The sequence below is a fragment of the Rosa rugosa genome, chromosome 2, assembly GCF_958449725.1.
Source record: "Rosa rugosa chromosome 2, drRosRugo1.1, whole genome shotgun sequence".
NCBI classification, from domain to species: Eukaryota; Viridiplantae; Streptophyta; class Magnoliopsida; order Rosales; family Rosaceae; genus Rosa; species Rosa rugosa.
The window spans coordinates 64,343,787-64,355,114 of record NC_084821.1 but is presented as its reverse complement, the minus strand read 5'-3'; the positions used below and the strand labels follow the sequence as shown (position 1 = coordinate 64,355,114).

Below are 11,328 nucleotides of genomic sequence, written 5' to 3'. Positions count from 1 at the left end.
TCCTGCGCACTAATCAATTTGTTTGATGGTGATTAATCGATCAATCGAAGTCATCAATTGCACTCGACATCTTCAGTATGAAATTCATTGATTCATATATTATTTTTTCAGAAAATTCTTTGAATTCTAATCAATTGTTAAATTTTATTTGTAAATTTATTGATTTTTTTAATTGTGATCATTAAATTTTTATTGATGTTTAACTATAAGAGTAATAACAATAATAATATAATTTTTTTTTTGCATTGAATGACTATTCAATTTTAGTCTTAACTACCATGAAAAAAGTTTCTGAATCCACCACTGATCAGAAATCTAGTCTTGGATGATCAAAATGCTCAACTGATCGCATCACATGCAAGGCTGAAGGCCTGAAGCCCTCTGCAAAAGCTAGCACAAGGCATAACCCCACTGATTGCGCCATTCGATCATCTCATTAGGCCTTTAGGAAGTGGTAACCAAAAAGATTGAATTGCATGTATGAAGATTTCATTATACTAAAGTAGGTGTTTCGATTTATATATTCAGAGAGTATTTAATGCACCGATATGTACTTTCACCAACAATAATAAACGGCTAGATAACATTAAATATATTTTATATTATTAAAAAAAAAATTGCCTATAAATATCAACGGTTGAGATCTGTTGGATCTATATAAGTCACTGACGGTGCAAGTGATCCAACACTTATAAGATGATCTCAACCCTTGATATTTATAATCAACATTTTTTTTTAATAATGAAAAAGTGTATTTGATGTAATCCAACAATCCATTTATGTTGGTGCTAGGAAGATGCGAAAGAAAAGATGATTGCCGACGGCATTTCAATTTTGTTAACAGAGGACTACCCAAATTTGGCATTTAATGTGAATTTTGATGACATGGTTGTTTATTAACCGTTAGATATGTCATCAACGGCTGAAATAAAAAGCTAAGGATACCCAATGACCATAACTAGTCAAGGAGAGGATCCGGATCCCTATAGCATATAACATGTCATTTGAGGTCGAATTTCACGTATAATTGATATTGGTCAGATGTAACTACACTTTAATCATCAAAATTAGCAAGAGATGTTTTTCACAAGCTGGGGTTGGTTCTATTACCAGGAGAAGCCTCATAGCGTCCACCCCACTTATAGCCTAACATGCTTCGACACTAGACCAACCCTATTGGGTTATAGTCTGATAGTAATATGGTAACTATAGAACATGTAAAGGACATAAGGATTATTGACTATTCCAATTCCAAGCTTATACTAGTAGCCACCTATGTGGACTTTGCCACATATACATCCCTCCCAATACGTCATATACTCATAATGCACATGCGTTACAACTTACAAGTGCATTGCCATTGTTTGAAGTGGAAGTTGATAGTTTTTCATTCAAAACCCACAAACCTACAACTGACTGCTGCAAGTAATCCAAGGTAATTTGAGATAAAAATATAAATTTAGAACATACATGTTAACAATGGTGGAATGCATCATATGTGATTATGTGACATGTAAAAACATATTATAAGATATAACTTTAAACATCATCTAACATTGTGAAGAGAAATACCACTAAATTACGTAAAGATTATAAAATATCATTTGAGGTCACAATGAGGGGACTTCCACGTATAACTAACATTGATGAGATGTAATTGCATATTACTTATCAGAATTAGCAAGATAAGGATGCTAATTAGGAAGTAGCACTATGCCTATATATAGATTCCCCTTTATATTGAACCGTTCGTTTCATGTTCTTATTCAAAGTTCAATGCCATGCGTTAAGCATGATCCAACTCCCACACTATAATCGGTTCAATGTGACTAGCGACCTCCTCATCGTTAATTAACAAGTTATGACCATAACACAACCCAAGTTACAACCAATTAATCCACCTCAATTTGACAATTAATCACTATCAATGAGCATGGACTATATATTTGAACCCCTTCCAACTTTCCAATGTCACACTACCCAGTTTTGTTATCTCTCAACCCCTAAACCCTAAAACAAAGCCATGGCTCAATCAAGGAGTGCTTCATCTCTTTCCATTCTGTTCCTTCTGCTCTTGTTCATCCACTTTCCTGGTATAATTGCTCAATCTTTCACTAGCAATTTTATGTTGCACATTCGTTAAGTACCTAGATTGGGATGTGCATTCTACTGAAACTTTTTTTTGTTGGTGTGAAATAATTTATTAAACAGATTTGGATACTGTGCAAATTAAAGTTGTACCTGTAATTTACAATCTTTTTTATTTATTTATTTATTACACCTTTTAAATTGTGTAGGAGGGCCTATAAAGGTTGTTAGTGAGGATGAGAATAAGACCTGGTGTGTTGCTAAGCCTTCAGCAACTGATTCAGAGCTCTCTGCTAACATTCAGTTTGCCTGCAACCAATTGAAGGATTGCAAGGTGATACAAGAAGGAGGCTCATGCTATAACCCCAACTCACTCATTAACCATGCCTCAGTGGTGATGAATCTTTACTATAAAGCGGTAGGCCAAAACAGCTGGAATTGTGACTTCAGAGGATCTGCTCTCATCACTCAGACTGATCCAAGTAATGAATAGACTATATCAGTGTTAACTTTGATTTACATTATATGAATTTTGCTCTTATGATGATGAATTTACTGTTTGGTCTTGCAGGTTATGGTAAGTGCGAGTATGCATAGCAGGCGTACAAGGTTTCTCGATTTTAATTGCCTCGAATAATATGAGAAGAAATCCCCTTATTCTCTTGAATTGGTTCTTTTCTAGGATTTCACATGTAGTCTTCAATGTAGTAGTGTGAACTTTTCATTTGGGTGTACTAGCTGGTGTTGGTTTTTTTCAGCAAAGTGATTCCATAGCTAGCCATGAGTTCTCTTTTATGATGTCTTGTATGGATACACTACTTCACCAACAAGTTTTAACTCTGAAGTACCATCTTCTTGACTATCTTTTTTGTTGTGAGGAAAAATTGTTGATCATCTTAGCAATCCAAGGCACTAGCAGTACACAAGCTTGCAAAGTAGAACTAAAAGAAATAAAAAGAAATTCTTTAATGGCATAGCTTGAATAGCTTCCCATGAGTAGAAAACTAATTGGTCTAACCAGGGACGTAGCCAGGATTTTAGCTACAAAAGCAAGGTATTCTAATTGATTATATACAGCAACAGAGGAGCTATGGAAACAAACAATTAATGTATTCAAACCTGAAAACCTGATTTCATCAAACAACTAGGATACAAACAATTACGGTCGGATGCGACCTGTGCATAACAATTACGGTCAGTCGGTCATACAAACAGACTAACCTGATGACTTTTATGGATAACAATTATGTATTCTAACAGGTGCATCAACTAGGAATTGTATTCATCAACTAGGATACAAACAGACAATTATGTATTCTAACCTGTGCATCATACAAACAGACTTTGATTATAAATTTATAACCCAAATGAAACCGTGGAGGAAGCCATGGCTACTAAGGAAATTGAACTTTGATGATACAAACATCAATGCATCGATCATATACAAACAGAATCGATTAAAACCCAAGTGAACAGAAATTCTAATTGACCCTTGACCCATACTTAAATTAATGTATTCAATTCCTCTAAGAGACTAAGCCCAAGGTATATTCAGGAGCTTTAGAAACAGGAGGCGTCAGGCGTGGCCGCGTGGAGCGGTGGAGGTGGCTCAGTGGCGGGACTAAGCGTCTGGGCCTCAGAGAGTCAGAGGGACTGAGGGAGTCGCGGCGAGGGACTGAAGGAGTCGCGGTTGGACTGAGCATCAGAGGGAGTCGCGGGTTCGCAGCGGCTGCAAGAGATTAAATAAGAACTTCATTAATAAAAACGAAGATTACAATGAGAATGGGGGATAAAAGCTTCAACCTGTTTAAGGAAAAAGAGATTCGAGAGAGAATTGTAATCATATTATTAAGAATAGGAGCCCTATATATAGGGATTACAAAGTACATGTTCTAATGTTACAAGGAATACTAATCCGAGTAGGATTAGGAATTCTAGAACCTTCTCTCCTATTACTACTCCTAGTTTGATAAGGCACATTAAGTCGATTTTCCTTCAACACTCCCCCTTGTGCCGCTTCAAACTTGGTGGTGACGCTTCATTCGTTGCCTCGTTAAAAACCTTGCCAGGTAACAAAAACCCTGTGGGATAAAAATAACCCTGGTCGAAGGACAAAAAGAGCACAACACGTCCTTCACTCTTCGAGATCAAACATGTAGACATCATAACTCCCCCTGATGTCGATATCTCCCCCTGATTGCTACAATCGTGGTAGTTCGGATAACTTTCTCAATCCGATGCTCTTCACATGCTTCTCGAAGGTGGATTTAGGTAACGACTTAGTAAATAAGTCCGCTACATTATCCTCTGATCGGATTTGATTCACTTCAATCTTTAGAAGTGATTGTGGTTGCTGATTATAAAAGAACTTAGGCAATATGTGCTTGGTGTTGTCGCCCTTGATGAAACCTAACTTCATTTGCTCAATACAAGCTGCATTATCCTCATAAATGCATGTAGGTTCATCCGTGGTAGACTTCAAACCACAACTTCCTTGAATATGTCTTATTATAGACCTTAGCCATATACATTCTCGTACGGCTTCATGTAGAGCAATAATCTCTGCATGATTTGAGGAAGTAGCAACAAGGGTCTGTTTTGTAGACCTCCAAGATATCGCAGTGCTTCCCATGGTAAAGACATAACCCGTTTGGGAGCGACCTTTGTGAGGGTCAGAGAGGTACCCTGCATCAGCGAAACCCATCAAAACATCATTGTCGTTTTGATGGAGGGGGATAGGGTGAGGCCGGCCACCATGGGTGGCGGTGGCTCCATGCCTAATGGGGTCCGATCCCATTCTTCCGTCATTCCTCTTCTCTCTGTAGGGATAAAATAGGCCCATATCAATCGTACCTCTTAGGTATCGAAAGATTGCCTTTACACCAATCTAATGGCGGCGTGTTGGCGCAGAGTTATGTCGAGCTAACAAGTTCACTGCAAATGAGATATCCGGTCTTGTGCATTGAGCTAAGTACAATAATGCGCCTATTGCACTTAAATAGGGCACTTCGGCCTCTAATGGTTCTTCGTCCTCATCCTTTGGACGAAACGGATCTTTTCCGGGCTCAAGACTACGACCGATCATGGGAGTACTCACAGGCTTTGCTTTATCTTCATTAAAGCGCCTTAGGATTTTTTGAGTATATGCAGACTGATGGATCAAAATCCCATCACTACGGTGCTCGAGTTCTAAACCGAGACAAAACCGTGTTTTCCCAAGATCTTTCATCTCAAATTCGGATTTCAAGTATTTAGCAGTTTCCTTCAACTCATCTAGAGTTCCAATTAGGTTCATGTCATCGACATAAATTGCTACGATTGCAAATCCGGAACTTGTTCTCTTAATGAACACGCATGGGCATATTTCGTTGTTAATATATCCCTTACCAATCAAGTAGTCACTTAGACGGTTATACCACATCCGTCCGGATTGTTTTAATCCATATAGTGAGCGTTTTAACCTTATTGAAAACGCGCTCCGTGGTTTAGAGCCACTTGATTTGGGTAATTGAAGTCCATCTGGAACCTTCATATATATCTCTGAATCTAGATCCCCATAGAGATATGCTGTAACCACATCCATAAGCTGCATGTCAAGTTTTTCGGAAACTACCAAACTGACAAGGTAGCGGAACGTTATAACGTCCATTACGGGAGAATATGTCTCCTCGTAGTCGATTCCAGGGCGTTGTGAGAAACCTTGCGCCACAAGGCGGGCTTTATATCTTAACACCTCATTTTTCTCATTACGCTTTCTAACAAAGACCCATTTATGGCCAACAGGCTTTACACTTGGGGGTGCCTGCGTTACAAGCCCAAATACCTGTCTCTTTGTTAGTGAATCCAATTCAACCTGGATCGCATCTTTCCATTTAGGCCAATCTGCTCTTCGTTGACATTCTTCAACAGAGCGAGGTTCGATATCATCATATTCTATAATTCCTTTTGCAATATGATATGCAAATGCATCATCAATCGCCATAGAATTTCTATCCATCATCTCATGTACACTAGTGTAATTTATGGAGATCTCTCTATTCTTTGGAGTTGGTTCTGACATTGGAGCGTCCCCCAATGATGTCTCTTGGACATAACCATAATCCAGAATATTCTCATGAGATGGATTATTTACATCGATGATTAATGGATTATTTTGTGCCAAACTCGCTTTTCTTTCTTGGGCGAGAATCCATCGAACCTATAGGCCTCCCGCGCTTCCTGGCAGGAGCCATGGGCCTAGCCACAACGTCACCATCACTGTGAGTGGGGACGTTGGCACCATGCTCAGATATCCTTGAGATGGCGTCATGTCCTCTAATTTTAAGGACATCAATCCTTGCAGGCACGTTTGCAGCAGGTATGTGTGATCTCGTCACTTTAGCGATATCAGAAAACGCATCAGGCATCGATTCTGCTACGTTCTGAAGATCAAGAATTCTCCGCACTTCAATTTCGGACTGTGCGGTTCGGGGATCAAGATGAGACAGAGTGGGGACAGACCACGACAATTCCTGTCGTTTTTGTTGAACATTCATGTTCTTATCTCCCGCTAACGACGGGAAGACTGTCTCATCGAAGTGACAATCCGCAAATCTTGCGGTAAAGAGATCGCCTGTCAAGGGTTTTAAGTAGCGGACAATCGTTGGAGAATCATATCCAACGTAGACGCCTAATCGTCGTTGAGGACCCATTTTGGTGCGTTGTGGCGGTGCAATTGGCACATAAACTGCACACCCAAATATGCGTAAGTGTGAGACATTAGGCTCATACCCAGTCACCATCTGGGACGCAGAAAAGGGTTGAGTGGCAGTGGGTCTCAGACGAATAAGCACAGCTGCATGCAATATTGCATAGCCCCAAGCAGAAATAGGGAGATTGGTGCGCATTACCAATGCCCTAGCGACCATTTGTAGTCATTTAATGGCGGCTTCTGCGAGACATTTTGGGTGTGAACATGAGGAACTGGATGTTCAACTTCAATCCCAATGGACATGCAATAATCATCAAAAGTCTTTGATGTAAACTCTCCAGCATTGTCTAATCTTATAGACTTAATAGAATGATCAGGGTGGTGAGCCCTTAACTTAATAATCTGTGCTAGGAGTTTAGCAAATGCAGCGTTCCTAGTGGACAATAGCATGACATGTGACCAGCGTGTCGATGCATCAACCAACACCATAAAATATCTAAATGGTCCGCATGGTGGTTGAATAGGTCCACAAATATCACCTTGGATTCTTTGCAAGAATGGTATATTTTCTTTGGTGTCCTTTGCATAGGATGGTCTCGATCCTAGCTTTGCTAAAGAGCAGGCTTTGCAGAACGAATGATGGGCTTTAGAAACAACCAATGAGGATTTTGGTTGAGCCACAAAATCACAAGTGACTTTAGAAGTAAAAGTTGGAGACAAAGGAGCCTTGGTGGCGTCAATGCCACCCTGAGGCCGCAGGGGGAAGGCAGCGCCGGCCAAGAATGGCCGGATTTGGGGGTGAACGGCGCCGTGAGGCGCAGGGGCTCCTTCGGTGTCCAAAAACCGAGTTTTACTTCTTTTCGTTCTGAAAAAGGGATGTCTGTGTGAAGTCTTTAATATACGGATCATCATGTCACGACCTGGGTGTCCCAAACGGTCGTGCCAAAGCCTATATGTGTCGGAATCCCATAAATCATCTCGCAGGACATGGTTGGATTCAATGACTCGAATAGTGGTTGCGTACAACCCACTAGAGCGACACATAAGTTTCTCTAAGACTCGTTTATGTCCGTAGTCATTAGAGTTGATGCAAAGGAACTCTTGTCCATTCTCACAATGTGTTTCCACATGAAAACCATTGGCTCTTATATATTTGAAGTAATAAAGTTCAAAAAATATGTCTACGACATGAGATAAAATAGATCGATACTTTATTAATAATAGCCAATGATTACATCAAAGTTTCGTGACCATAATCTAATCCAATATAAAAATCAAACTTTAGACAAATTGTAGTCACTCAATTCGTTCGGTAATTCCAATTAAATATGACCAGGGAAGTAGAGAGAGATGTCGGTGGAGCGAAGCTCTCTTAAATACCACTAATCTCAATTACTTTCCTAGACATCATACTTAATTGAGTACGCCTAGAGGAAAAGAGATAATCTAATAAGTCATTTGATTGATTAAAGCATAATTGCCATTACATAATTCTTGGAAATTAAAAGACTATGCTATATAAAAATCTGCGGCATTCTTTCTTCATCGCCAGATTTGAAGTCTTTTATGGCTCGATATCTTGATTACCATTGATCAGGTAATCCATAAAATACCATGAAGATGATGCTCTCTTGATTGAGGTGTATTGACACAATACAAATGGTCTCTAGGACCAATGGCGTTGGAGTAGTGCAATCATGGCCAAAAGTGGCGCCATGGTGTCCAACCCTATACCCTCAACGTCATGACTCCTATGGTCATGTTAGGGTTTTCTCAATCAATTTGTTCTTTTGTGTTTTTCCACAAGCATGCATAAATAATATGATGCAGAGAGCCTCCGAACAATATTTCATAACTCTTTCAAAGTTTTAGTGAAGCATATATTATTCCATCTTGCTTCTATGTTCGGAAAGTTGTGAATGTTACTAAAACATTCACTAGGCGCAACCCAAAGGTTGTTAGCGTTATCCTCATTCATGTACTCAAACTTGAGGGCCATCTTCATGTGGCGCTTCATCAGGGTAAATGCCCTGGAATTTTCTATCTCAGTTTGTGAGTCTTGAGCGGTTCCTTTAGAACAGGGCTCTTGGATTGTAGGCAAATAAATATCCCGTGCCCGTAGAATTCAATGGAGTAAAATTGAGCTCGTTCAAGTCTTACATCCTGAAGAGGAAAGCAAGAACGTATTAGTTTCGGAGTCAATGCTGCCACGCAAACTAATATAAGATTTCTGAGCCTTAATGCTACCAAGAAATCGATTTCCAAGAATAATTGGATTAGACCGAAACAATGATGTTTGAATGGTCAAAATCGATGCTCACGAACACTCTTAGTCCGTAGCTTACGAACGCTCTTAGTTCGTTAATTCGATGCTTACGGACGCTCTTAGTCCGAAGTCTTACGAACGCTCTTAGTTCGTTAATTGCGTGAATCCCCACGATTCCGCTTTCTCAATAATCGAACCCACGTTATAAGAAAGGTGGGATGTAGAAGAAGGGAGGTTGCAAGTCCCCGAAGAAAAAGAAGGAGAAATTAAATTCTGAAAGCGGGAACTTTAATTATAAAAACTTACTTGTTGAAATTCGGAACAGATTCTCTTCTGAACAGCTTTCACTTCTATTGGTGTACAGGTCTCAAAACAACTCCGATAAGGCTGAAATTCGGAGGTCAGATGGAAGAGACAAAGACGAACAACTTTGATGAAGAAAAGATTTTGATCTGAGGTTCCGAACTAGACGTTTCGGGGCTTGCAAGAAGACAGACGTGCACAGGAAAGGAGAAGGATGCAGTTGGTGTGCGTTGGTGCTGCAGGGGCAGCAGGGATATGTGCGTAGGGGCGCGTAGGTGAGGCTAGCGTGGGCTAGGAGCTGCGGTGATGAAGAAGATTTTTGGGTTTTTGGTTTTTGGTTTGTGGTTAAAGCTCATGCTGATAACGTGTTTCAGGAAAAAGAGATTCGAGAGAGAATTGTAATCATATTATTGAGAATAGGAGCCCTATATATAGGGATTACAAAGTACATGTTCTAATGTTACAAGGAATACTAATCCGAGTAGGATTAGGAATTCTAGAACCTTCTCTCCTATTACTACTCCTAATTTGATAAGGCACACTAAGTCGATTTTCCTTCAACACAACCGAAACTTTTCCCCCTTTAGACGTCAAAATGGACATCTATACTGACGCACTGTTGAAGCCAAACTAGGCCCCGACTCCAAACATACTAAAAAACTTAACTAAAAATACTAAACTGGCACCAGACAAAGTGGCAAAAACAACAAAACGTATTGGAGCAGGCTTAGCCAAGAACACCAACTCCCACCTAGAATCCACATGGCCAGCAATTGATCGACCAAACCAACACTCGTCTTTGCTTCGAACCCGATCAAAGGGATTTTTGGACAGTCAGACCTAGGACTAAAGAAAACCCAACACCGTCATCCCATCACTACTCCAAAGCGCCATCACTTCCAACCCAAAACCTGACAGGAATGACCTCCTAGATAGCCATAAATGCTCGTCTATGCCACAGGCAGACTTTGTGCTGACTCTATACTAGGCAGGAACGACCCTCAGGAAGGCCAAAGTGATGATTGTCGCTGCCACCCCCTACAGTGCACCCGACCTAACACAAACCAGCTAAAAACCACAAACCAAAACCAGAATGAAAGAAAAAACACCAAAACACTGTTTCCCAGATAGGGTCCAGATTGGGCCCAATACCACAAACCCGGCCTAACTGCATCTCCATCATCCCGACTCCCATTGACCGCCGTGACCACAGTTCCCTCGCTCCTTGGCCGTCCAAACCTTGGTTGCAGATCGAGACACCTCACTTGTCTTCACATCACCGCCGTTGCGGTCACCTCTACCAAGATCGCGGCCTCACCACTCCACCCATTAGCACCACCCCTTGCACTAGACCCACCACCGTGGCATCACCGGTTCCGTCGCACTGCCTCCAGACCACCTTCACCCTAGTCAGTCCACCGCCGGCGCTCCACCATCGTCGCCCCACGCACCAAGGTCTCCACCAAGGAGTCTTCGCAGAGAAAGCCGGAAAAGATCTCGTACAGCCCGGATCCGGGCTGCTCTCACGAGCAGGCCTCGATGTCGACCTCAACCACCACCCATCGAACGAAGGAGAACCCAGCCCTTTCGCCATAGCACCACCACCAAGCACCAGCCAAATTGCCCAGATCCGACCGCCCTCCATCATCACTCCGACCAGATCACCCGCGACCCAAACCAGATCAACCAATGGCAGCCACCATCCAAACCACATCCAACCACCGCTAGCAGCCATCAAGCATCGAAACGACCCACTCACACGTCACTAACGAAAGGCGAGAAGGAAAACAACCCGTCCGACGACAACGCCGCTAGGACGTGCCGCCGGACGAGCACAAGAGAAAGTTGGGGAAGTCCTAGGCGCGTGCGGCGCGTTCTAGGGTAAAAAGATTATTCATCCTCTATACTCTCTGATGGACTTGGACACCTAATATAAATTATTATTATTATTTTTTTTTTTTTTAGGCTAACCTATACTTGG

The 11,328-nt window shown here is 41.3% G+C and overlaps 1 protein-coding gene across 1 annotated transcript; it reads left to right on the top strand.

Moving 5' to 3' along the window:
• The first annotated feature begins 2,023 nt into the window (after positions 1–2,023).
• LOC133731281 (glucan endo-1,3-beta-D-glucosidase-like) lies at positions 2,024–2,685 on the top strand. Its single transcript, XM_062158691.1, has 3 exons — positions 2,024–2,093; positions 2,298–2,570; positions 2,660–2,685. The coding sequence occupies exons 1-3, from the start codon at positions 2,024–2,026 to the stop codon at positions 2,683–2,685; spliced, it is 369 nt and encodes a 122-aa protein (XP_062014675.1).
• Positions 2,686–11,328: the final 8,643 nt, after the last annotated feature.